Below are 27,874 nucleotides of genomic sequence, written 5' to 3' on the forward strand. Positions count from 1 at the left end.
TACCATCTGGACTTTCCTCTACCATCTGGACTCTGCCCTTTCTTGTTCTGCGTTCTCACCACATAAAGAGCTTTTTGTCTACCCTGCCCCCATGCCATACACACTTACATACCCCACTTTACTGTTACCTTCTTTCTGTTCCTTTACACACACTGGAATAAGATCCCAGTATTTCATCACCTCCCTTTTACCTGGATATCTCTTACTTATTCCTTAAGACTTTGTTCTGCATTTTTTTCTAGGAAGCCTTTCTTGAGTTCTGTGTCTCTAATCATCCTTACAGAATTATGTGTCTTTTCTTTGTGATGATTTCTTTTATGATCACTTTGTTCTTGTACTTACCACATGTTTTCATTGCTAGTGTGATTCTCTTGCAAGATTTTAATTCCTTGATGCCCTGGCTCCCTTATATTCTCTTGAAAACAAAAGACTAGGATAATAATAGGCCCTGAGTAAATATTTGATGGGTAGATGGATGATGAATATATGTTAATTTAGGCAAGCAGGGATGACTAGCATGCCAGAGAGAAGGACCATCCAGGTGCAGAGCGCAGGGGAGTAAAAGTACTTAGTTTAGGAGTTCAGAATAAACTGAAGCATGAGGTGTGAGGTTGGGAGTGTCAAAAAGTGAGCCTCAACTGGTGGAGAGGACCCATAGTGAAAGGTTTTCTTATGCCTTGCTAAGGAATTTAGTTTTTATCCTGAGGAGACTGGAGCTCCATTAAAGGATTTTAAATTGAAGAATGACAGGTAGAGTTACACTAATCCATTAATTCTAAGATGGCTATATTTCTTGCATTTTAACATCTCTGGAATTACAATGCATCTTACTATTGATTATGTCTTACAGTTCTCATAAGTGACACTTCTTTCTAATGCTGTTTGTGATAATGGTACATATAACAATTGATGTCATATTATTTCAGAGATATACAGCTTGTTTTAGATAGATATTCTGGCATGGTGTACAGAATGCATTAAGAGCAAGGTAATAGTACTGCTAGAAGGGAGAATAGAGAAACTGAACATAACCCGGAAGAGAAATTTGAGGCAGTAGTGGTGAAGATGCATTCATTTAGTCATTTAGATATTGATTAAGTGCTTTCTAGGATTCAAGCACAGTGCTAAGCATGGGGATGTATGCAAGGATCACAAAACAGGTAAGGTTTCCAGATAGATTACAGATAATTATAAATGGTTAAGTCAAAATGGATTGTAGACCTCAGTGTGAGGACTAAAACCATTAAAAATTGCACTTCCCTGGTGGTGCAGTGGTTAAGAATCCATCTGCCAATGCAGGGGACATGGGTTTGATCCCTGGTCTGGGAAGATCCCACGTGACGTGGAGCAGCTAAGCCCATGCGCCACAACTACTGAAGCCACCGCAATGAGAAGCCTGTGTGCTGCAGTAAAGTGTAGCCCCCTCTTGCTGCGACTAGAGAAAGCCTGCACGCAGCCACCAAGACCCAACGCAGCCATAAATAAATAAAGGCAAATCTATCTATCTATATATATACTGTATTATTCCATTTATATAAAATTTTAGAACATGCAAACTATAGTGATAGGAAGTAGATCAGTGGTTGCCTGGGGACAAGAGTGAGGGAGGGAGAGATGGATTACAGAGGGGCTCAAGGAAACTTTCTAGACTTATGGCCATGTTCACTATCCTGATTGTGGTGATTGTTTCACAGGCATGTATGTATGTATGTATGTCAAAACATACATATATGTATGTCAAAACCATACACTTTATACATGTGCAACTTATTGTATGTCGGTTTTATCTCAACAGAACTGGGGGGAATATTTTTTTAAAGAGTTACAGATGCAACAGAGGACTTAGTCACCCACTGAATGTTGGCAGTAAGGAAATGGAGGAATCAAACCTGATTTCTTGTTTTCTGGTTTGTACAGTGAATGGGTGGTAATGTCTTTCACCAAGAATAAAGTATATCACAGAGTACCAGTTTTTGTTTTGTTTGGTGGGAGGAAGGACACAGACATTCATGGGGAGATGTTCAATAAGCAGTTAGATATAAAAAATAATGAGAAGGGTATGATGGTAACAAGATAACTGAAGAGTCAAGATACAAAATCTGAGCAAGAAAAGAGTATCCAGCAAATGAGAGAAGAAATGGTCAGAGCTAAGAAGAAATTCAGGCAAGGGCAATGTCCTAGAAACTAAGGACATTGTCCTTACCTAAATACTGTCCTTGCCTGAATAGTCAGCAATATTAGATGCTGAAGAAAAGTTGAACAAGATAAGGACTGAAAAATACCCATCGAATTTAGTGGAAAAAAAGTCATTGGTGATCTTGGCAAGAAAACTTTCTGTGAAGTGGTTAGACGATAACCAGATTGCAGAAGGTTGAGGTACAGATAGGAGAGTGTAGACCACTGACTCTTTTCCAAATACTTTATTAGACTTGGAATGGGGGTGGGTGGGTGCATATGTCAGGGGTGGGGTGATTAGGGGGAATACAGAATCGAGGAGTTACTTTGAGTGTACAGTCACTATTAGTATCCACAGGGGATTGGTTCCAGGACCCCTGAGGGTGGATGCTCAAAATCCTAGGATGCTCAAGTCCCTGATATTAAAATGGCATAGTATAGTTGGCCCACGACTTGAGCATCTGTGGATTTTGGTATCCATGTGGGAGGGGGGTGTCCTGGAACCAATCCCCCATGGATGCCATGGGACAACTGTATGTATTTATAAATTATACATATATACAGAATTATGTATATATATGTTGAACAATGCCAGTAACTTGCTGGTGTTTAGCAAATAGAATACCTACAGGTTATTAAATTCTAAATGAGTTACAGAGGACTTATTACTCCTCATGCAAATTGTGACCATAAACAGAATATTTAGAAACTGAAGAGAGTATCCCATTTATACTAACTGGGAGAATGTGTTTGTTTTTCTGTTGGAGACAATTGCTAGCTTGGTGTGCATGAAATACAAGCTCTTCTTTCTCCTTGAAGTAAAAGAACATGAAGTAACTTTTCTCTGTTTACATATTTGTTTATAAGAGAGGACCTAAAATAATTTAAAACAGAAAATTCAGAAGTAACTGTTGATCCACAGCCTATCTCACTGCCACACTCCAGTTCTTCAGAAAGAGAACATTAAAGCATAATTAATTTCTGAAAGGCTTACATCATGTGCGTATGTTCGGGGGGGTCTGATAAAGAAAATAAAATATAATAAAATTATTTGTACTTCTGTCTGTGGTGTAGCTCCAAAATTTCTTCAGTGTTGTTTTTAATTTTGTTTTCTTTCACAAGTGCCTATACAGTCAACCAAATTCAATGAGAATTCAGTTTAGGCTAAAGGTTTGTCGTTTTCAACATATAGTACTTGATAATTTTCAATCATATATTATGTTTTGAGACCTACCTTTTTATTCACATCAGCATCTTCATTTTTCTATTTTTCCATTTGTTTTACATAATAAAGATAATAAAATAACTAGATAATTGCACAAACATTTCAATTGTTACTACTCTACAGAGTAAACTTTGTAACTGGCTCAGTAGTTGGAAACCTTTATATTGAATAATAAAAAGGAAGCCATTATATATAGGCCTTGAAACGGCCAAGACATCAAAAGATACCTTGTCTTTTTTGAGTAAGTATTTAGGATGAGCCTAGAATAGAGAATAGAGAGCCTCCTGAGACTGATCAAAACTGTGAGGCATAGCACTGCCATCTGATCCTGTGAAGATGAATGGTAGTTTTACAGGATACCTTGAAAGCATTTGAAGACTTCAACAGTAAACTGTAGGACTTAGAAACAGTGGTGATATGTTGATTTTTTTTAACATTTTTTATTGTGGTAAAATATACAGAACATAAAATTTACCCCTTTAACCATTTTTAGGTGTACAGTTCAATGGCATTAAACACATTCTCATTGTTGTGCAACCATTGCCACCATCCATCTCTAGAACCCTTTCATGTTTCCAAACTGAAAGTGTGTATCCATCCACTCCTCTCCCTTGCCCCACCCCCCTGACCCCTGCCCCCAGCAACTGCCATTCTGTTTTGTGTTTGTATGAATTTGGCTACTCTAGGTACCTTATATAATTGAAATCATACAATATTTGCCCTTTTCTTCTCATCTGGCTTATTTCACTTAGAATAATGTCTTCAAGGTTCATCCGTGTTGTAGCATGTTTCACAATTTCATTCCTTTTTTAAGCTGAATAATATTCCATTGTATATATGTACCATTCGTTTGTCAATGGACATTTGGGTGGTTTTCACCTTTTGGCTATCGTGAATAATGCTGCTATGAATATGGGTATACAGATATCTGCTTGACTCCCTGCTTTCAATTTTTTGGATTGTATATACCTAGAATTGGAATTGCCAGATCAAATGGTACTTCCATGTTTAATTTTTTGAGAAACAGCGAATACTGTTTTCTACACCACGTGTACCATTTTATATTCCTACCAGGAATACACAAGGATTCCAATTTTTTCACATCCTTGCTAACACTTGTTTGTTTTTTTATTGGAGTATAGTTGCTTTACAATGTTGTGTTAGTTTCTGCTGTACAACGAAGTGAATCAGCTATATATATACATATATCGCCTCTCTGTTGGACCTCCCTCCCACCCCCTCCACCCATCCCACCCATGTAGGTCCTCACAGAGTACCGAGCTGAGCTCCCTGTGCTATATGTTTGTTTTTATAATAGCCATCCTAATGGGTATAATTGGTCTCTTTTTTTGAGATGAAGTTTGGATCATTGGAAGAGAGCATGGGAAGTGGATTTTAGATTATATATGTTTTTAATATAGTGGCTGATGGGTTTTTTGTGTAACAAAAAGTTTTAAAAATTGTATTTGAAAAATCAGCTGTTGATACAGCAAAAGCAGTGCTCAGAGGAAAATATATAACTGTAAATGCCTGCATTAAAAAAGAAGAAAGATCTCAAATCAATAACCTAACTTTAATCTTAAGGAAATAGGAAAAAAAAAAAAGAAAGAAAGCCAAAGCTAGCAATAAAGACCTGGGTGGTGGTGGTGGTTGCCTAACGTTGTGAATATACTAAATGCCACGGAGTTGCACATTTTTAAATGGTTAAAATGGTAAATTTTATGAGTACTTTACCAGAGTAAAAAGAAAGAGTCAATATAACAAGAAGTCACCTATTTGGCAGACTAGCACTAGATCTAATGACCAGTGATATTAGCCTAATTTAGGGGTTATTGTACCTTATTATATGTGAAAAATTTCCTAGGAAGTTTGAAAAATAAATACAGTAGGTCTCTTCCTTCCTCTCTTCTGATTCATTCTGTCTGAGGAAGGGTCTAGGAATCTCAATATTAAGGAAGCACTTTAGATGATTATGATATAAGTGGCTCCCAACAGCATATTATTGTCAGAAATGCAGTGCTATACTATCATATATGTAACATTCTAGGGTACGAAATATTTTAGGCTCTATACATAAATGTTTTTGCTTTCTGTGCTTTTATGAAGTGAAGCAAACAAAGAAACATGAAAGCCAGATATATAAAAGTTAGGTTTTCTTGTGTGCATGTGAGAAAACTGAGTCTAAAAATTCAAAATTATTCTTTATTCCCAAATTTTTAGATAAACTTGCCCCTTAGTAGATGTGGCTGTTTTATCTTGTGACTGTGAGTCTTCCTGACCATAGCAGCATATCCATCACATGGGTTATTGGAATACTGGAATAAATGTTCCAAACCTTCTACTGTATAAATTAAGATAACGGGTTATTTTACATAATTATGCTTTATTTATATGGAACAATATTCTAAGATTCAACATTTATGATTTCTAGGATTTCTAATTAAATTTCAACAGAACCTGAGCTATTTCTGAAAATTGTTGATATGTGGGGAGTTGTGGTTTACTTGAGGCATAGCTTTGAATCATGCACTTTAAAGCTGCTATGTGTGAATAGCAAACCGTTTAGCTAGAGAATGACCCTAGTTGCAATTTAGCAATTTAATTTAGCATGGCTTTTCTATGGATCTATTTTGATGAGATTAAATCTTCAGACAGTAATATTGTATGCTGCATGATGGAATCCTCTGGGACCTCCAGATCTTATTCATTTCCTTTTGAACTGTAGACCACACTGGAGATGTAGCTAATTAAAGTTGGGTGTACAAGTCAACAAAGTTCATTGTTCTATAGAGGAAATAAGTATTTCATTGTCTTTTTATTTACTTTTTCCAAATACGTTATAACTTTATATATACCACATAGAATTGTCTCAGTTTACAAATGTTTATCTTTATGCGCTCATTCCTTTCTTATCTATATACTCAATAAACACTTATTGAAAAATAATAATATTGTATGCTGCATATGGGGGGACAGTCTGCTTACTAGCAGACTTAATAGACTTAAACACTAATGGACTTAAACACTATTGGACTTAATTTTTTAAGCTCCTATCTTTGAGGAATATTTTGAAGTTTGATTTTTAAAGTTTTCTCTTAACCATATCTAGGCCCGCCAGGCATCCGAGAAGCTATTTCCATGTCCTGTATAGCCAATGGGAGTGGTGCAAACAGAAAACCAAGTCACACCAGCTCTGTTTCAATTGCAAGAAAAGAAACTCTTTCATCTGCTGCTAAAAGGTATGCATTTGTAAAAAAAAAAAGCTAACATTGCAAAATTGAATGTGATAACTCAGTCTGCTTTTGAAAAGAATGTGAAATAGAGCTGTATGGAATTCAGGTGAGCATGTCCTTTAAATTCTTTGTCTCTGAATGCAGAGATATCCAGCCTGTACTTGCTGAGTTTACATTCATCACACCTATGGAGTAGTGTGAGGACGCTTTTGGTTCTTACTAAAGACAGCAAGCAGTTTCATTTCCTGGTTTGGTTTTGTTTCTTTTTAATAGGCGTTTGTTGATGCGATAAACATCACTATATTTAATGTAATTATATAAGTGAATTTTCCATGGCAAGTGATACATTTGATATAGCATTTTTAAAGGAGTAGAATCTTCAGCATATATGTATATTAGTGGGAGGTTAAATGCTATAACTTTTATTTTTTAATCATGACTATAAAATTGAGGCTTAATTCAAAATGTTATATTACTGTGTTGTGTGTTCGTGTGAGTATGTTAGGGGTGGTGGGCAGGAGGGCAGTGGAAATATTGTAATATAAAAGTTTCAGTGGACTACGTTCTCTATGTTCTTTTCATCAATTAATTAATTCAGTGTATTCCAATAAAATTGCTTACTGGATTTTTCTGCTTTTGTGTAATACCCAGCAAATTATTCCATATAGGGTTTGGAGAGACCATAAGAGGTCAGCCACATAATCTTATAGCTGTTTTCTTCAAAGAATGATTGAAGAAAAACTTTCAGTAATAGAATAATATTTAAAATGTGCTGATGGAAAATGGTTGCCTCAATAAACTAATGCCAGTGACTGAATTATTTAATAACAGTGTGTATTTACAGATGTTAACCAGACATTTGACAGGAGTGGTGAAGAAATGACAAGATATTTAGGCCTTTTAAAAATCCCCTGCCAAAATTTATTACCTTTGCTGCAGTTTCAGGAGAAAAGGACAAATTATGGAAAAACTAATATGTAGTAGAAATTTTTAATACAATTTTTAATAATAAACTTCCTTGTGTCCAGTAATTGTTTGGATTCAGCCCATTTTTCTTACATAGCTGTAGTTATGTGCAGTGGTATTATGTACAGTAGTGACTCAACAATCTAAAACCAGATAAGTCTGTTAATTTATGATGCAGGGGCTTTGTGTTTTTCTTCTAAATAACCCAGAAGAAAAATCTACTGGGCCCACATAAGACTACTAGCCTAATACTATGCATTTAGGATAGTTTGAAGACCAACAAGAAAGAAGTAATTTCTAACTCAGTTTTAAGTTACAAAGTTAATCTGATATTTTTGAGGTAGAATTGTATTTCTCAGCACATAATTAAAAAACTGAATATGAGCAAGACAGTCAAAAGTCAGTCTGAGGTCAGAAGTTATCAGAATGAATCAGATTAAGAAATGTTACTGTCAAAATTATATTTTAACATTATTCACTATTATCATGTGATTAAATTGTATGTACTACTTACATTTGTTTAGAATGTTCTTAAACAAACTTCTTTGTAGCTTATGTACCTTATGGTCAAATTTAAAAATGTCCTTTGGTTAAGAAGTGTAGGGACTTCCCTAGTGGTGCAGTGGTTAAGACTCTGCCTTCCCAGTTCAGTTCCCTGGTCAGGGAACTAGATCCCACACGCCTGGCGCAACTAAGGGTTCGCATGCCAAAACTAAGGGTTTGCATTCCACAACTAAGGGTTTGCATGCAACAACTAAGGAGCCCGCGAGCCTCAACTAAGGAGCCTGTCAGCTGCAACTAAGACCCGGCGCAACCAAATTAAAAAAAAAAAAAAAAAAGAAGAAGAAATGTAGATAGTTGATGGTTTTATACCTATTCAACCCTGGAATCGTGGATTCCATCTGCTTTGTAATACTGTCATAAGTGTTTGTGCAATATAAGGATTCTTATCCAGTGTGATCAGGAATAGGAGATGCTTCATTAATCAAGAGTCAAAGTGTGGAATCATAAGAATTTATACATATATATCTTAAATATTTTAACCTAAAATATGTTCACATATGTTCATTTGTCAATTTTTTAATGAAAGGCTGAGTCTCCCCCTTCTTTCTTTCTAAGTATGCATCTCTGATTAGATTGCTTGTTGACTATCTTGCATAAAATACACCCATAAATCATTTTCTATAATTTTTAGTTTCATCCTTTCAGACAGAGTAAGAAATTTGAAACTTGCAAAACAATATGAATTAGAACCCATCTGTTTCTATGACTTTTTTACATAATCTTTTATAATTGCGTCACCTACACAATTTAACAGCAGTTTTTTTAGTAACTCATTTTTATGGAGTCTTTCCAAAGCATTCAGCTTAGTTTACATAGAAATTATCATTCTCTTTCCTATGTACATTTTGTCAGTTTTCTTTGTATTTTATTAACTTAATCATTAAAATAACAAGTACAACTGGTATAAACAGGTTCGGGGGAGAAAACACAGTTGACTCTTGGTAAGTGTGAAACTCAACTGGTGGAAGCAGAAGTATACAGAAGAAACAGGAGTTAGAGAATAACCTACAAAACATGAACATTTAGTGTTCCTTGGGCATCAGTATGCCTTACAGAGGTAAAGTGTCACTAATGCTCTGATTTGGGTAAATTGTAGTCAGTTAAGAGAGCTTCTACTGTCCTTCCAGATTTGCCAAGATGGCAAAATGCATTAGAGGCCAATTTGGTCCAAAGGGGCAATCTTCCTAGGATATGTTGCCTTAGAATTATAATAAATTCTTTGCTGAAGATTTTAATCTTTACTGAAGATTTTTTTTAAAGAAATATTTTCATTATTGAATGAAAGCAGTATAAATTGTATTAGCTGTATGATTTAGGATTTTGAATTATATAATAGTAACTTTTTCCATCGTTTGATATATCTTTTTTATTTGTTTAAATATGTGTTGTTCCATGTTATACTTTATTTTACAGTGGTACAGAAAAAAAGAAAGAAAAACCACAAGGACAGAGAGAAAAAAAAGAGGAATCTCACTCTAATGATCAAAGTCCACAAATTCGAGCATCACCTTCTCCCCAGCCCTCTTCACAGCCTCTCCAAATACACAGACAAACTCAAGAAAGCAAGAATTCTACTCCCACCAAAAGGTTTTAACTGACCCCAAGTACAGAGCTAGGGAATGGTTGTAACGATACCTAAATTCTGTGACTTGAGAAAAAAATTGGCTATCCATGGTTTCCAAGAGAAAAGCCTGATGGCTTTTTTTCCCCTACATCTTTGTTGCTGTAATCTGTATTTTAACACATTGGAGAATGAAAATTTGAGGTTATATTTATCAGTTAAAACTGGAGGAAAAAAATTAAGTTATAAACAATTTGATGAAAGGAAGGCAAAAGTAACCTACTCTAAAACCAAAACAACATTTTTATAGTAAAATTATAGAATATTTTAAAATTTATATATAACTGTGCATAAATTTATAGCCATGGATAGAAAATTGCCATATGTTGTTATACTCACCATATTTTGGCATCATTACAACCTTCAGCTTGCAAGGGCCCTTCTCAACAAATGGCTCTTCATTGTGACTGCATCTCAGTTTCAGTTTTGGGTTTTGGGAGGATAAGTTCTTGCTTGAGTAGAGAATTGAATTCATTTCACCTAATCTTTTCTATGCTAAAGGCTTGCTTGAGGGCTTCTCTCTGTGTCTATAATAATTAATATTTTAAAGTTATGAGAAGGGGAGAAGGGAGAAACATTCTAACAATGTGTGTGAGCCTAAATTGGGGATCTAAACCTGCATGCTGGGAGTTCAACACTACAGCTGCCTTGTAATCAAATATTTAGACCAACTTAATGAAATTTGCCTGCTTTAGGGATGTTGATTCAAGCTTTATGATTAGGTATAGATGTATTTTATCATCATACTTCCTCTTGGAAATCTTAGGAAAATATAAACCATTCCCAGAACTGGCTAGGATTTTAATAAAAATAAATGACATCCATTCCTAAAAGATTTATAATATATTTTTATTTGATTAGCTTAGTATTTTGCCTCAAATCTCTAATGGAAATTTGGGAAAACACAACACCCTTCACTTGATTGATGCATGTTTTTAACATTTTAAAAATGCTTTGTGTGTCTCGTGCAGATTCTTATGCTATCTAAATGGTTTGTAATTCTTTTGCCTGGTCTGATGTGGAGTTTTTCTTGGATATAGCTTATTAATGTTTTGCAACTTTGGATTGTATGTGGTGATTTTATAATCAATCTCTTTAAGGTTCTGATTTGACTTGGCATCTTCTTTGTCCCAGATCTTTTTTTCAGCTTTTTAAGGTCTCTTGGAAATGTGCTTGCCATTCTGAATTGCTTTTTGGATATACTACTACAAGAAGTATTGAAGGCTGGATGAGTTGTAGGACAGTTAGCAGTGCAGCCAAAAAATCATTTATAAGTTAAAAAATTTCAGTTATGAATATGTGGAAGCAGTTTTGATAATACAACATTCTTGTGTTAAATTGTTTTTACTTCATGGATAAAATTGACTCTAAAAGATATAAACAAGAGTTTTACTTTTAGTCCCACAATTATTTAGAAATTGTCATTTGTACCATGTATAATTTAATTCCATGAGGACATAAAAAATGAAAATAGCAGCCTTGTAATGATTTTGAATAGGTTTTTTCACAAATTCACGCAATTTCATAAATTCTGAGAGATAGTAATTATATTTAGGCAAATGGGTTTTTTTTTTTTTAGATCAAGTAATATTTGTTCTAGTGAATCTTCTGAATAATAGTGAAAATTAAAAAACAGACTTGGTAATTGCCTTGTTTAACTCCTTGACTCATCCAGGCACAGAAACTTTCAACTAATCCTTCCTTCTCTTTTCTGGATTAGCTTTAAGAAAATGTTAATTACTGCTTTTATGTTCTAGTCAAACTGTCAATTGCTACTCTTAGAATTTTTTTCTAAGAAACTAATATGTTTCTTCCAGCATAAAACGACCACCAACAGCTGAAAAGTCACATAATTCATGGGAAAATTCAGACGATAGCCGTAATAAATTGCTGAGGGCAGTTTCAACATCAAAGTTAATATCAAAAGTTATAAAAAATGCAGACAAGTAAGTATTATACTTTAAGTTATATCTGAAAATTATTAATTCTTTGACTATCACATTTGCATGTACAATTATATGCCACGTTTAAATCATTTCTAAAAATCTGTATTGATATCTTTTTTTCTTTGAAGTGCATTTTTCCTTTTGTGTCTTTAGAAAAGGCTGTCTTCCTGTTAATACTTCTGAACTCATAATAAATTTCAATAATCTCATAAAATTTGAGTATTTTTCATAAATTCTTTCTATGCTTTTGTTGTTTAACTGATCCTAATGGAATATTCCTTCTTTTATGAAACAGTATATTAGTAGTTTAGACCAGTGAGAAACTTTAACAAATACTGGTGCCTGAATTTCATGTCTGGAGATTTATCTGGGGTGTGGCCTAGACATTGAATCTTTTGCAATTTCTTCAGGTGATTATAATAGCCAAATAAAATTATAAAATAAATGTCTTTGAATTCCTTTTGTAGGCATAAAGATGTCATCATCAACCAAGGTAAGTTAAAAATCCTTTTTTAAAAATGTTTATCTTTTCTACATCAGTTAAATTTTTTCTTTTGATAAGAATATTGACTTACTTTCATTCAGTGTACTTTATTTATTAGCTCACAGTGATAAAAAAGAAGTGTGTTGTTATAGTCATTTAAGAAACTATCTAATTTTTATTGTAAGATATGTCATTTTTGTCTCAACCAGCAAAAATGTCAACCCGTGAAAAAAACAGCCAAGGTAAGAATAAGCTACACAGTTGGTCGCCTTCTTAGTTAATTTCTTCCTGGATCTCTTATTTGGCTTTTCATTTTTTACACTACCTGACTTTCCTCTTAATAAAGGAAATATAGTAATTTGAACTAGTGAATCCAACCACTTTTCTATTTCTCTGAGCTCTGAAGTTTTAAGGTCAACAGTAGGAATAAAGATATAATTACAAAGAGGTATAATACCAAGGGGAATTTCCCCCTTTTTAAAAAAAATAAAAGTTGTACTTAGAAAAGCCATTTAAAAGATTGATAAATTTTAACTCGATTTCCTGTCTTGCCAACTTCATTGCAAATAATCACTCATTTCTTGAAGCTAAGACTTAAAATATAATAAGTCTAGCAAATCCATTTCCTCTTAAATTTTTCTTTTATATTAATTGTAATTTCTGGCTACTTGCTGTTGTTGGCTTGTTCTGACCCAAAAAAGGAAAGAAGACTTTCTGTAAATGTGTACTTAATTTAATTGCAAAGTAGGTAAGATTTATACATCAGTTTTACATTCTCCTTCAATTGCCTGCAAATTTAATTGAAGCATGCTGTTCTAAATAAAAGCATGTTCTTCCCGTGCATGCTTTTTACAGCTCATTTCTATGTGTCATAGTTATCTTTATTTTCTGGGTTATTTATTATATTAACCATATACAATGTGGTTAAAATTTTTGTTAGAGATTTAACTTGATTTCTGTAGATTTTCACTTTTGATACTGATAAGAAGAATATTTGCAATCTTCTTTGGATCATTTGTTTTTACGTAGAAATTCTAAATGAAGCTGATTATTGCTGCTGTTCTCCTTCAGTTAGGTCTTACTCCCTCTTTTATAATTTATAGTTAAGTATAGATTAAGTAATAGTTGAAATACCTTAAGGACAAATGAAATTTTATTTACAAAGACAATTCTTATTATGTGTCAAAACATTTTAAAAAGAGAGAGATAGTGATATATAGTGGCAAGAGCAGTGAATGGAGAGTCTCTGTTTAGTGTTTGGCTCTACTGTATAACAACCTTGTGACCCAGGCAAAATGGCAACATCTCTGGGTAGTTTTCTAATCTGAGAACATAACTATAAAGCTTACTTCACAGGACTGCTGAAGGATGAAATAATATGTATGAAAGTACTTTAAAAACAGAAAACACTGTACCTATAAAAAGGTGCGCCTATTATTACATGTTTTGCCAAAGAGCTTACATTTTATAAAAATCCTTAGAGGGTAAATGAGAAAGGGCTATCTTTCTCTTTGTCGTGCTGTGGTATGTCCTTTGGAAGGAAAAGGGATCTAACTTATGATTAGTATGTAAGTGAGTGCTCTGTGTTGGTGACAATTTTCAAAACCATTCAAATAGGCAGGTAAGTAAATGTATTTAAAAGGGAAGGGTTTTGCTAGAGAAGCATCACTAAAGTAGGGAAGAAGGATGAAATGAAAAACTGGAAAAGCCAGTTCAATTCTGGTACAAGAATTGTTAGCTGAAGAAGATTGTTCCAGATGTTGGAATTTTAAAATTGTTGCTTGCAAATGTTGCTTGCATTAAGCCTTATTTTTGGAATTTGAGCCTGTTCCTTTGCCATTTTAATCAGCTATATTTATCATTAGAGTGTATCTTGAAGGAAAACTCTTGTGCCTCAGCCTGTTATATAATTCAGGCCTGCCTGTGAGGCAGAGCCTATGGAAAGAAGTAGATGGGATTCTAGATGGTTTAGGAGATTACAGGTAGGGTATGAGCGATAAGGAACGGAGGGAATCTATGAAGGCTAACTTGAAAGTAGATAAGAGGCATCTACTAAAATAAGGAACATTTGAGGAGGAGTAGATGTGTAGAAAAGAATAGTTTGGTTTTGGACAGTTACACTTGAGTTGTTTATAAATCTTAATTTACTCGTAGAGGTGTGTAACAAACAACATAGTGTAGATGTTTAAACATGTGTAATTGAAGTCAAGACTGGTTTCACCATTTACTTAGCTTGTGACCATAAGCGGGTTAATTCACCTTCTTAAGTCTTTGTTTTCTCATCTGTAATTGAGACAATAATAAACCCTCAAAGGGTTATTATAAAAATTAAAGATAATAAAGTGTTTAAACATAGTACCTGGCACATAGCACCAAATAAATTTTAGTTATTAATATAAGTGTGACAGTACTCAACCTTGTACTCAAATATATGGAGTTAAGATGAAAAGATGACCGTTAAATAGATGATCTTCACTTGATGTAAGTTGTGTATAAATTTAAGTTTGGTATTCATTTTGCATAGCATATTTCACAGCACATTTTCTTATACTTTAGGTATTAATCTAAAATATGTCATTTAAAAAAATATCTGTCATTTTTGGACAGTCTTTTTAGAATGTGATTTATTCTTTAGCTCTTTTTTTTTTGACAGTGACAAGTGTGACTTGCTGTAAGTCATCTGCTTTGTTTTGGGAACAAGGCGATTTATATTTGGTACATATAAGTGAGTGGTAGCAGAGAAAACTTCACTTGAAATGACTGTGTCCTTCAGACACAGCAGAGTAGAAGAGCATAAATCTGCATATTCTGATCAGCACTTAGACAGAAGGAAGTAAACCATGGTTGAAAGCAGTGGGAGGTGAAATGAGATGTACACAGGGCAATCTCCGAGGCTAGATGTGGGGGGAAGGACATGTTACACCATGTCCTATAAAAAGAGGCTCTTACTGAATTAGATCCTTATCTACACTCAGATCCTTGAAACTTAAGCCCCTTTTCATTACTCTCCTCCCTAATTCTGTTGGATCCTCTCCCATCACAAGAGAAATAATATACTAGGTAAATTTTGTAATGAAATGAGTACAGCTCATAAGCTCATCTTATAATCACTATCGCTATCTAGTATATTACATTTTTAAAATATGGAAAATAAGTGTCACATGTCCTCATTTCCAGAGCAGAACCTGAATGTCTTCAAATTATTGCATGTTAACTGTCCTTTTCAGGCTTGAGTAATCCTAAATCAATTTTCTCTTGTCACATCTTAAACTCTTTTAATTGTCTGGTCATGTTGAGAACCTGAATGATTCAGGTTCCTACTGGAGAGAAATCTGCTTAATTGAGGAAAAGAACTCCTCAGTCACCAAATCACACTTTTACTTCCTCTTATAGAGCTGCCTCACCGTTCTGTGATTAAATTCATTCTTGCTTAACTACCAAACCAGTGCAGTAGTAGCTTAACTACAGGTGTATTTAGATTGAACTATTACTGTAACATCTTAGAAAATTGAGAGGTGACTAATTCTTACTAGCTGCCTAGCTATCTGTCCAAAATGGCTTCAGATGAAAAATACTTTAAAAGTCATTTTGAAATACATACTGTGTAAAATCCTTCAGTAGTTTGTTTTAGCCAAACAGTCATTCAAATAATCTAAAAATATACAATATAAACTCATTTACAAAAGTGGAGAAAGAAAAAAAACTGAATAATCTTGTCATTTTAACAACTATTACAGTTCTGATGTGTTTCTTTATTGTTTCTTTATCAGATACACATTTTTAAAATTTTAAAGATTCATTCAACAAGTATTTATTGAGTGTGTTTTGTCAGGACCTGTCCCAGAAACTTGGGGATACAGCAGTTACATTGTCTGATCTCTGTGGAACTTATATTCTACCTATAAGAAACAGGCAGTAAATACTTAATATGTCAGTAGGTAATACATATTGGGAAAGAATAAGGAGAGTAGACAATTGCTATTTTACATAGAGTGGTTAGGGGAGACATCTCTGATAAAGTGATAAAGTGACATTTGAGCCACCTGAATGATGTGAGTGAACAATTTGTGTATCTGGAGAAAAGAATTTCATGAACAGAGAAAACTGGAAGTACAAAAGCCCTGAGGCAAGAGCTTTCTTGCTGTGTTAGGAGCAGCAAGAAGGTCCTTGATCGTAGTGTGCACACAATTTTGTATTTGTTAACCATTACATTTATAAAATATGGATTCATTCTAAGCAACAGAAGAGTCATTAGACACCTCACTTAGGAAAGAGAAGCAAAGTTGTTTAGTGGAAAGAGCATAATAATAATAATAAGCATGAGACCTAGTTAGGGGTGAATCACAGAAGTTTAAAGAATCAGAATTCTACAATGACTAAAATTATGAGTGTTGGTTGGGGAGAAACTAAAAATTTCATTTGCCAAAGGAAGTTATGAAAAAAAAATAGAACATCCTTCATCTGATAATAAATTTTTCCCTATGACTCTTGAGACCTTGGACCTCAGTTTTCTTACATATACTTAGGCTTAGATTAGACGTTGCCGAGAGTCTCTTTAATAACTTTTTAAAAGCTCTTTCCTGCAGCAAATAGAAAATGGAAGGCAGCCCCCATACCTTCACTAACTCATGTTTAATCTACCTTTAACGAATTTGAATACAGGGGCTTTTGTTCAGTGCCTTGTATTGTTTTCTGACCTGTTGGCTCCAGGCATGTTCTGTCCTAAAACCTGATCACATCTGTGTAAACTGAGCATTGTATCTGAAAGAATAACTAAAATTTACCTGTAAGAATATAGGATAGCAGTCCTACTGACACTGTCTGTATATTGTGTTACCTACTGAGAGGAAGTATATTGTCCCCTGCTGAGGGGGTGTACAGTTTGAAACAAACCAAAGAAGTCAAAAGCCCTTAATTGTGCTACAGATAGAATCTTTCCTTGCTGTTTCTGAGATGATATCCAAAACTTTGCAGTTCCAGAATTTAGAAAGAAGGGTGCTAGCTTTAAGTCTATTTTAAATGTGAATAAGCAGGAAGGGCAGGAAACCAAATATTGCACCTCCAAAAAAATACACTCACTTATAAAATTTACCTATTGGCATATGTTAAATAGGATATATAATCATTACTTGGATCCCTAGGTCTGGGCTTTGTCCAAGTATTGCCTGTATTTAAAAGGAGACCAAAAAGGGGGAACCTCTTCTCTGTTGGATTATTGAGATCTGGTAGAGATCTGGTATCTGTTGGTGACAGTCTTATAGATTAAAATGTATTTAAAGGCTGTCCAATTTTTTTAGTATAAATTATCCCAACTTCTAAGAATATGTGTTCTTGACATCCTCTTTCCTTATTTTCAGCTGAGAAAAGTCCCAAGTGCCCCCTTTGAACATGGAGAATATGACTTTCCATGAGAGTATCCTAGTCTTGTGCATATTTATTTTATTCCAGTTGAAGACTTTTCACCCATACTGAACTTTTCACAACTGTAGGCATACGTTTTTTTTAAAAAAATCTAAACTAGAAAATGTAATTAACTAGAAAATCTCCATTCCTTAAGCGTGCCAGTTAACTGAGCTAGTATAGTTAGAAATCCGTTCTGTCCAGAAACCGCAATTAGACTCCACAATGTGTTGCTCACTGTATCAACTGTTTACTGTTTTCCTGAAGCACTTTGAAAAGAATTCTGAAACTTGTGATTAGTGTAGCAGAAAAGAGGTACAAATGATCAGTGACATATACAAAACTGCAAGAAAAGGCATAGTAAATCACATGTCACATTCCTGAGCTATACTCATAGTTGATTCTCCAAGGAACAATTTCACCAAAAATATTCTATTGATTATTTCCTTAAATAATGCTTTTTAAACTTTTTAAAGATTAAATATTTTCATCTTTCTAAAAATACATGCAAATAATATTTCAAGCACCCATATACTGACCACCCAGATTTATTAGATCTTTACATTTTGCTTTATTTGACTCAGGCTTTTGGGGTTTTGGGGTTTTTTTAATTAACTTTTTTTTTTTTTTGGCCACGCCATGCGGCATGTGGGATCTTAGCTCCCCGACCAGGGATCGAACCCATGCTCCCTGCATTGGGAGCATGGAGTCTTAACCACTGGACTGCCAGGGAAGTCCCTATTTTTTTTTTTTTTTAAAGAAATAAAACATTAAAGATGAAATCTCTCAATACTCTTTAATACTCTTTAGAATTTCATATATAAGTTTTTATTGTTCCCCTTGGGCCGCTTGATTTTCTTTCTGCTATAGTTAATTGAGAAAGAGAGGGATAAATATTTTGATATCTGAAGTTTCTTTTTTTAATTTCTTATTTTTAAAAAATTAAATCCAACTTGGTGTATTCAGATAAAATGAAGAATTTTTTTCATTTAGTGTTTAAGATAACTTTTCCTGGGGATATAAATGAGTGATTTGAGGGACTTTGTAAAGTACAACCATGTTTTGCTTAGTTCAGAAATGTTTTCAGCAGTATAGCAAATCTTTCAGAAGAAGTTTTATGTGCCTTATATTGTTGGAATAGACGTATTTCCCATCTTTTACCAAAGAAAGCCTTTTTCACGCAGTAAAAATAATTAAAATTCTTACGCAAAGTCCCATGTCTGATATTTTCAAGTAATTTTATAACAATCACAGTTGTAAAAAAAAAAGCCCAAAAAGCAAAACAGCAAAGAAAAATCTGATTAAAGGAGGTTTAGATTCAAGAAAGTTACTTAACTGCAAAATTACTTAACTGCAAATTGGCTTGTTACTGTAATTAGATAAGTGTTGACCAGCAGATACATAAGACTTGGTTATGTCTGTCTTCTAAGCTCCTAAGAGGCTAGGTTAACACATTTTACCTTCATTGTATACCCTCACCCAACCCCCATGTAATTAAGAATTCAATAAAATTTACCAGGTAGTAGAACTCTACCTATAGAACAATGAAAATTAAGGTAGCATTTTAGTATTTGGTCAGATTTTTCAGAACTGTGTTCTTGTCCCAGCCAGTAAAACTAACTACATAATATTTGGCAAGCACAATTAGGAATTTTTTAAATGAGCACAATAAGATTAGATTATATATCCTTCTAAATTCATGACTCCCCTTTTTATTTTGGAGTCTACATTTATGATCTATTTTTACAGCTAGACATTAGAAAGGGGTGAAATTGAGACTTTATTATAGCACAAATCAATTTCCTTGTTCAAAATTCAAAGATCCTTACAGATTACATTGTTTCATTGGAATTTTTAAAATTGTTACTCGAGTGTAACTGGATCATTAACTGGGACTTGAAATATTTTGTTTAAAAATAAATAAGTTTCAAGAAAAGATTTTAGCTTTCCTTAAATGGTCTTTGTCACTTTCTACCGTAAAATTGTGGACAGTATTTCTAGCATCTTGTTTACCAGCCTGTTCTGTAGCTCTGTGGTTTTGGGGAATGGAACTGGTAGTATCAGAGAAAAAGCTCAAATTAAGTAAAGATTCTTAAATTTTCTGTTTGTTTGCTGGAATTAGGTAGCATCTCACAGCTAGCTACATTTTAGTTAAATATAAAATTCAAATTCAGTTGTGGGGGGAGCTCTTTAGTTCTAAAGATCGTAAAATATAAAAATGAATTCCTAAAGTGAAAACTTTAGGAGAAAGATGCTTTAAATTGTAAGCATTCTAGAAGTTCAGAAGGCTTTCTACAAAGCAATACCCAGTACATAAACAAGTACAAGTCATAGTCCAGACCCTTGAAGCTCTGCTGTTGCCTTTGAAAGGCTTTTTTTTTTTTAAAATCTCTAGGTGCAGAAATCGAGCAAGCTATTTAAAAGGAAAAAAAAGCACAGGAGGAACCAATCTTGGAGCAGAGTATGCCCAGTACTAATTTTCTTCTACACTCTCCTTGAATTTTTCCTTTTGCTTTGTTATAATCTGTGAAAGATTAATAAATTTTGATAAGCATCTTTTAAACATATAATGTTAATAACCAGTTATTTATATCAGTATGAATTATTTCAGCAATACTGCTTTTCTCAGAACACCTGAGAATAACTATGCCAAAAAGTTTGGATTAGGAATATAATGATCATTTTGCAATTTGAAGCACTTTGGAGGATAGGACAGCCCAGGGGAGGTGCTAAAGTAGAAGCACATGAGGAGGCTGAAGGGGAAGGACTAAGAGGTGTGCAAGAAGGACATGGAAATACAGTATTTCAAGTTTTTGCCTAGCATTCACTCTTCCAAAAGATAATAGAGCAGAAACATCTTCCTCTTCTGTTGTACTCTCTGATTTCCTGTTGTTGGGATCCAGAGCTCAAGCTAATACTATTTGGATTATAAGGAAGCTGTACTGTCCGGTAATTGGACTTATGTGGACGAGCCTAAAGATATCACCACTGTCTGAACAGTACTGTCCAATAGAAATATAATGTATAACACATATAATTTTAAATATTCTAGTAGCAACATTTTAAAAATAGAAAGACACAGGTAAGATTAAGTTTAGTATATTTAATGCAGTATATCCAGAATATCATTTCAATGTGTGATCAATATAAACAAACATTAATGAGATGTTTTACTTTTTTTTTCATACTAAATCTTCAAAATCTGTTGTGTATTTTACACTTACAGCATGTCTCAGTTCACACTAGCTGCCTTCTAAGTGTTCTACCAGTGGCTATCATTTTGGATAGTGCAGATATAGAACATAGTTTAGAATGAAAATATTTCCCAACAGAACACAGTCTAGGAACTCATTTGACCTCTCTGAGCCTTGGTTTCCCCTTCTGTAAAAGTAGCCGTTTGAACTAGGTAAGCTCTAAGATTTCTTCCAGTTCCAGCATTATATATGTCTAGAGAAATGAACTAATAAAATTTATGGTATTTATGGTATCAACAATATCCCCCAGAATTTTCCTTCCTTCCTTCCTTCCTTCCTCCCTCCCTCCCTCCCTCCCTCCCTCCCTCCCTCCCTCCCTTCCTCCCCTCCCTCTCCTTCCTCCCCTCCCTTCCTTCCTTCGTCCCTTCCTCCCTCCTTCCCTCCCTCACTCCCTCACTCCCTCTCTCTCTCTCTCTCTCTCTCTCTCTCTCTCTCTCGCTCTCTCGCTCTCTCGCTCTCTCGCTCTCTCGCTCTCTCGCTTTCTACACCATGCAGCTTGTGGGATCTTAGCTCCCCGACCAGGGATTGAAACTGGGCCCCAGCAATGAAAGCACCAAGTCCTAACCACTGGACCGCCAGGGAATTCCCTGAATTTCTTCTTTTATAATTAAGCATTGATCAGATTCAATTAAGAATATTTTATTTGAGCATAAGCTAGTAAGTGGTAGAGCTGAGATTCAAACGAGGTCTGCGTTTATCACAAAGCTTGTGTTCTCTCCACTATACTGTATAGCCTCCCTCTCAGTCCCAGGAATTTTCACAATGTCAAAATAGGAGATAAAATGTTGAGATTCATTACATTTCAAGAAGCAGCAGCTTCACTATTGAATACAGATAGCCCTATAGTGTGTTTACTAATTATTATGAGATAATTTAATCATTTCTTTCTCACATTACTTTTCTGGACCACCAGACTTTATTAATGTATTAATTAGTGTTACTGATCTCATACTCTTCTTTGACCAGTCCCATGGCCCATCTCTTCCCCTTGACTTTCATGCTGGTATACAGTGAAGACAGCCAGAAAGTAGCATTTGGGTAAAACAAATTGTTAAGTCGTTCGACTATAAGATCAATAAGCCTGACAGCCTCAAAAAACGGTTTGCAGTGAGAATTTGACTCAACAGTGATTGAGGAGGAAAGAGGTTCTTCTTCATCTATATATTTTACCTAATTCCCAAGGTAAAGACTCTTCTTAGGTTGCAAACTAGTGAGCTACATGCAGGCCAAAGGTGTGTTTTCACATGGTATTCTCCCTTTTTTGGCAAGGGAGTAAACGTTTAAAAATTGGGAGATTTCACAATAAAGTATAGATTTTCTGTTTCTCTTGAAAAATGAGAAGATCTAGCAGCACTGGGCTCACATCTTTCCTGAGGATGATTAACTGCTGCCTTCCTGAGATGGGGCCTGGTGTATGCCAGTGCCCGAACCCCAACCGGTCGTCCTGTATTCTCCCACTGCTCTCATTTTGCATTTCCTGCCTGGGCCTGTAGATATTTGAACTTGTGACCCATGTATTATAGTGTACCTGATAGAACCCTCAGAATTCTAACTTATTTGCTGCACTTGCTGTTCTGTGGACAGTCACTTTAAAGCTTATGAAGAGAGATTACCGTGTGTTAAATCATGTATTACAAGCAATTCCTAGACAGTGTTTAGAATGGTCATAAATCGTTCACAAAGGGAAGGGAATAAATATTTGTCAAGGACCTTGCACTTTACAGTGTGATATTTACTCAGTCATAATTCTGAATGGTAAGTAGTATTATCATTTTATTTATTAGGAAAATGAGGCCAAAGTCACATGGCTAGGAAGGGGTAAAGCTGGGATTCAGATCCCAATCAGTCTTTTTCTCCAAAGCTCCTGCTCTTTCCACTGTAATGTGTTGCCTGCCTCTCAGTCTCAGGAATTGTTCCCAGTGTCTAGATTATATTCTCTGCGTCCAGCATGCATACTGCCACTTTATCGGCAGGAAAAGCATTTTCATCCTAACATGCACTGCCATTTTTATATTAGAAAAGTTCACAGACGCTAGATGCATAGTTCCTTTGCTTATGGTTAGTTGCTTGTGCTGCTTGACAGTTGCTAAAGGGATCAGTGCAGTATTCTGAGCTGTCTCTATTAGCAAAGGAGAGGGCTTTTTTTTTTCTTTGATGCTATCCCTAACCCAGTCCCTTTGCTGGACATATAATCTCTTCTAACTGGCAATAGAAGCATCTATTAAATATTTTATTTTTTTCCATTCAGAAAGCATTTATGCTATACACCTCTGATCAGTGATCTTGGAAGAAATTCCAAAGGACAGGATATTTCCCTTTAAGAATTCATATTCTGGGGCTTCCCTGGTGGCGCAGTGGTTGAGAGTCCACCTGCCAATGCAGGGGACACGGGTTCGGGACACGGGTTCGGGCCCCGGTTCGGGAGGATCCCACATGCCGTGGAGCGGCTAGGCCCATGAGCCGTGGCCGCTGAGCTTGCGCGTCTGGAGCCTGTGCTCTGCAACGGGAGAGGCCACAACAGTGAGAGGCCCGCATACCGCAAAAAAAAAAAGAATTCATATTCTTTAAAAAAAAAACAACTAGAGGGAAAAGTATGTAACAAATTGACACCTATAAGAAAGTGAACTATACAAAAAATGACAAGGAGATACAGATAAAGATGATTGCTGAAGGGAAATAGTTACAGCTGATAGCTAAACCATTTAGTTATCATCAAAGTCCAGCTATGCTACAACTCATCAGGAAGCAGAGCCCACTCTTAGATTCAGAAGTAATAGAGACATACATCATGTGGTATTAAAACTATGGCGTGGGAGGTCTTAGCCTGTTCTTAGATCAAACCCTGAGGCCGAACACACTATGAGTAATAATAATAAAAATAATGCGAACTTCTAACCCATAACAAGCAGAGTTTTAAAATCTGACTCTGAAGAAATATTTACAGACATTCAGCAAATAATTTCTTTCCTTCTTCCATGGTTTGCATTACATAAGCTATTGGATTATCTACTCTTCTCCTTAGTAGCTTAGGTCATTATTAGAGGTCCTGAGGTTTTCATATAACAGACAAGTTAGCAAGTTCTAGACATTGCCTATGCCTTTGTACTCGGTCCCTTATTTTCTCCCTCCTGCTTAGGTTCTTTTGTAAACATTTCACGACCACCATCAACATTTATTAAACCTGTCTGTATGTAGGTTGGGATGCTGCGACCAGGGATCCCAACACAGTCTCATACACAGTCTCATTTTTTCACTTAAGTATTGTTTTGTTTTTAAGACATAAAACAGTCTCATCTGTTCACTTAAGTGTTGTTTTCATTTGTAAAAGGTGTACAATAAATATTGATTTGATTCTGGAGTTGTCTTTTTAACATTTTTAGTTTTAGACTGTTGCACATCTTAAAAACAGCTATTGGTTTATATAAATAAAAGATGTTTTTGCTGCTAACTCGAAAACTGTTTCCTAGCACTGTCTTTAAAATGTTAGTGTATTATAGTTTAATTGCTCAGACTCGAGGCTGATTGTAGGCATGATTGTGAAGTAGGGGACCGTGGTCCTCTTTCCATCCAGCTCTGGTCACTGCCCTATGTAGCAGAGCGCTTAGTCTCTCTCCCCTTCCTGACTTATGAGGGTGTCTGACTTCACTCCTCGTGGTGTATTCTGAGGCCATGTTTTGTATGCCGTTAAACGTCAGTAGGTTGATCAGGTAGTGTGGTGGACATGGTTGTTTTCTACTCTGACAATCTTTTTTCAATTGTCAGAGAAACTGCCATCACAAAATTATTTTCTTTTCATTTCTGTACCTCAACTTTCCTGGCTGTCTTGTTGAAATGTGTCAACTCATAGATAAATTATATTTTAATTATGAAAATAGTTATTCTTACTTAAGGAAATGACCAATGGTTTTTTTCCTACAGTGTTTTGGACTAGGTCTTTATACAAAAGCAATCATGTATAATGAGACTAGAACTCTGAAGTAGCTATTTTTTATCTGTTTTTGTTGTATCACATTAATAATACGCTTTTCTATGAATATTCAGCAAATACATCTGTCTTAATTTTTTTCTTGTGTCTTAACAGAAGGAGAATATATTAAAATGTTTATGCGAGGTCGACCAATTACAATGTTCATTCCTTCTGATGTTGACAACTATGATGACATCAGAACAGAGCTGCCTCCTGAGAAGCTCAAACTGGAGTGGGTGTATCCTTTTCTATTGTGACAGCAAATTTGTTTGCTTTGTCTTTAGTTTAAGAAAATTTAGTTTACTTGACCTCTAAATTGTCTTTATGCCAAAAAAAGTAAATGTAATAAACATAGCAACCACTTGAGCAAGTAAAGAGATGTCATCTCTAATCCTTTCACATATTACATGTATTTTGCTATTAGCAATTTAAAACTACCAAAATTAATATTTTCAGATAAGGTAAGCAATATCCTACGAACATCGAGGCAGGTGCTTGTGGTGTGGTAGAAGAGGCATCAGATTAGAATTGGAAGGCTAGTGTTTGAGCCTTGGCTCTGCCACTTATCCCTAATGAACCTTACTTCCTTCACTTATAAAAAGATGTTAATAATCCCTATCTCACAGGTCCATTGTAAGAATTAAGTAAGAAAACATCAGTTAAGCATTTTGTAAGCTGTGAAATAATGTGAATTATTTTATTAAGAGCTCAAATTAGCAAGGTGGATTCTAATTTGAGAATTAACTTATTCACCGCCAGGCTTTTTAAAAAAATGAGTATATAAAACAAAGTGCTCCTTATTTCACTTAGAAAGTCTCATTTCTCTTAGACCCTCTAAGAAACTCTCAGTGAAGCAGAAGGAGCTAATAGTTTGAACTCTGCTTTCTGCCTTCATTCTCCTACATCCTCCTGCCCGACCCCTTGAATCAGTCCCTCCTTTTGGCAGAAATTAGCTTGAGAAAACTCACCAATCCTGTTATTCTGTACAGCTTCTTAGTGGACACTCTGCCTATATCAGACTGTGCCTGGCTATCTCTTATTCATCATTTAGGTCAAGCGTAAGTGTCACTTTTTCAGATAGCCCTTCTTGTGATCTCTGTCATTTTCTCTCTCCATTTAAATTAGATACTCCTTTTATGGTTTCTCCTAGCATCCTGTTATTTTTCTTTCCACAATTTCTAATGATATATTTGGTGTTAATTTTTGTCACCTTGTAAAGCATGAACTCTAGAGACATAGGCCAACATTTGTTTTGTTCAGATGTGTGTGTTCAGCTCTGTGCCTGACACATACTAGGAGCATAATATGTATTTGTTTTTTGAATGAGGAAACTAAGATTTAAGCATGTTAAAAGTTCTTGGGGTTCCACAAGGGCTAATGGCAGGACATGAGCTTTCTAGTTCCATTCCAGTCCTCTTTTCTTATACCTTCCTGATTCCCTTAAGTATCCATGAAAAAATTGTTTATTTAAACTTTGAAAATTATGTTTATTAAAAACCTTGACTCTTTTAAGATATGGTTATCGAGGAAAGGACTGTCGAGCTAATGTTTACCTTCTTCCTACCGGGGAAATCGTTTATTTCATAGCATCAGTAGTAGTACTATTTAATTATGAGGAGAGAACTCAACGACACTACCTGGGTCATACAGACTGTGTGAAATGGTTGGTATCGTTTAACATTTGTTCATTTTTTAATTTCATGCTCTTATTTTTTAAATCTGGATTTTTATTGGAAATGATTTCCTATGGAAAACTCAGAACTTAAGGATATTATGGGCATTCTGTAGATAATTTCAGAAAGAAAAAAAAGACTTACAGGCCTCCAGAATGGTTGGTGTGATATCCACTGCAATAAAACATATCATCTATAAATCTCAATTGGGACCTCTTCTTCTTTCCCACATCTTTTATGGTCTTTTTCTTCTGGCCTATAACATCAGATATATGTGGGGCATTCTAGACTTTTGCATACTTCTAAGAGTGATTATTGGTTACTAAGTATTTCTTGAGGATTTATTTTATGTAGGTAAATTTTGAACTTGATGCTTTTGGGGGGAGAGGGAAATCATGGCTGAATAAGGATTAAAGTATCCCATAGGGTGTCAAACTGTAAAAAAGTGAGAACTCCTTTTATATACTTGGCATGTTTTTAAAGTACTCAATTAATTTTACTACTTCTTAGTTAACTTTAATTATCTATTGCTTAGATTCATTATTTTCCAACATTTAAAATCTTCTCTTCTATGTCTGTACTATTCTGGCAATTATATCTTTATCTAGAAAAAAATTACTCTAGGGCTTCCCTGGTGGCGCAGTGGTTGAGAGTCCACCTGCCGATGCAGGGGACACGGGTTCGTGCCCTGGTCCGGGAAGATCCCACATGCCGCGAAGCGGCTGGGCCCGTGAGCCATGGCCGCTGAGCCTGCGCGTCTGGAGCCTGTGCTCCGCAATGGGAGAGGCCACAACAGTGAGAGGCCCGCGTACCGCAAAAAAAAAAAATTACTCTAATATATATTAGACTTAAAATATTATATAGATATTGTTAAACTTTTAGAGATGATTAAAATATTGCCTTTTTCACTAGAAGAATAATATGTGTACAGAATTACTTATTACAACATCATTTGTGATAGAAAAGATTGGAAACAGCCTAAATATCTTTTAGCTGGGGACTAGTAACATTGTGGTGTACCTGTAGGGTACCATGCAGCTATAAAGAAAGAATAAGGTTGGATGGACTTAGAGATTATCTTACTGAGTGAAGTAAGTCAGAAAGAGAAAGACAAATACCATATGATATCACTTATATGTGGAATCTAAAATACAACACAAATGAACATATGTACGAAACAGAAACAGACTCACAGACATAGAGAACAGACTTGGGGTTGCCAAGGGGAAGATGGGGTTGGGGAGGAAAGGATTGGGAGTTTGGGATTAGCAGACGCAAGCTATTATATAGAGGATGGTTAAACAACAAGGTCCTATTGTATAGCACAGGGAATTATTCAATATCCTGTGATAAACTGTAATGGAAA

General features: G+C 35.1%; 1 protein-coding gene across 1 annotated transcript in view; it reads left to right on the plus strand.

Moving 5' to 3' along the window:
* EML4 (EMAP like 4) overlaps positions 1-27,874 on the plus strand; it is a 155,938-nt gene that overhangs the window by 78,512 nt on the left and 49,552 nt on the right. The window contains 6 exon segments of the mRNA XM_082851983.1: positions 6,510-6,639; positions 9,577-9,750; positions 11,602-11,730; positions 12,198-12,223; positions 24,950-25,073; positions 26,349-26,498. Coding sequence (XP_082708109.1) covers positions 6,510-6,639; positions 9,577-9,750; positions 11,602-11,730; positions 12,198-12,223; positions 24,950-25,073; positions 26,349-26,498 — 733 coding nt within the window.

The sequence above is a fragment of the Leucopleurus acutus genome (genome assembly GCF_964270905.1).
Source record: "Leucopleurus acutus genome assembly, chromosome: 12".
NCBI classification, from domain to species: Eukaryota; Metazoa; Chordata; class Mammalia; order Artiodactyla; family Delphinidae; genus Leucopleurus; species Leucopleurus acutus.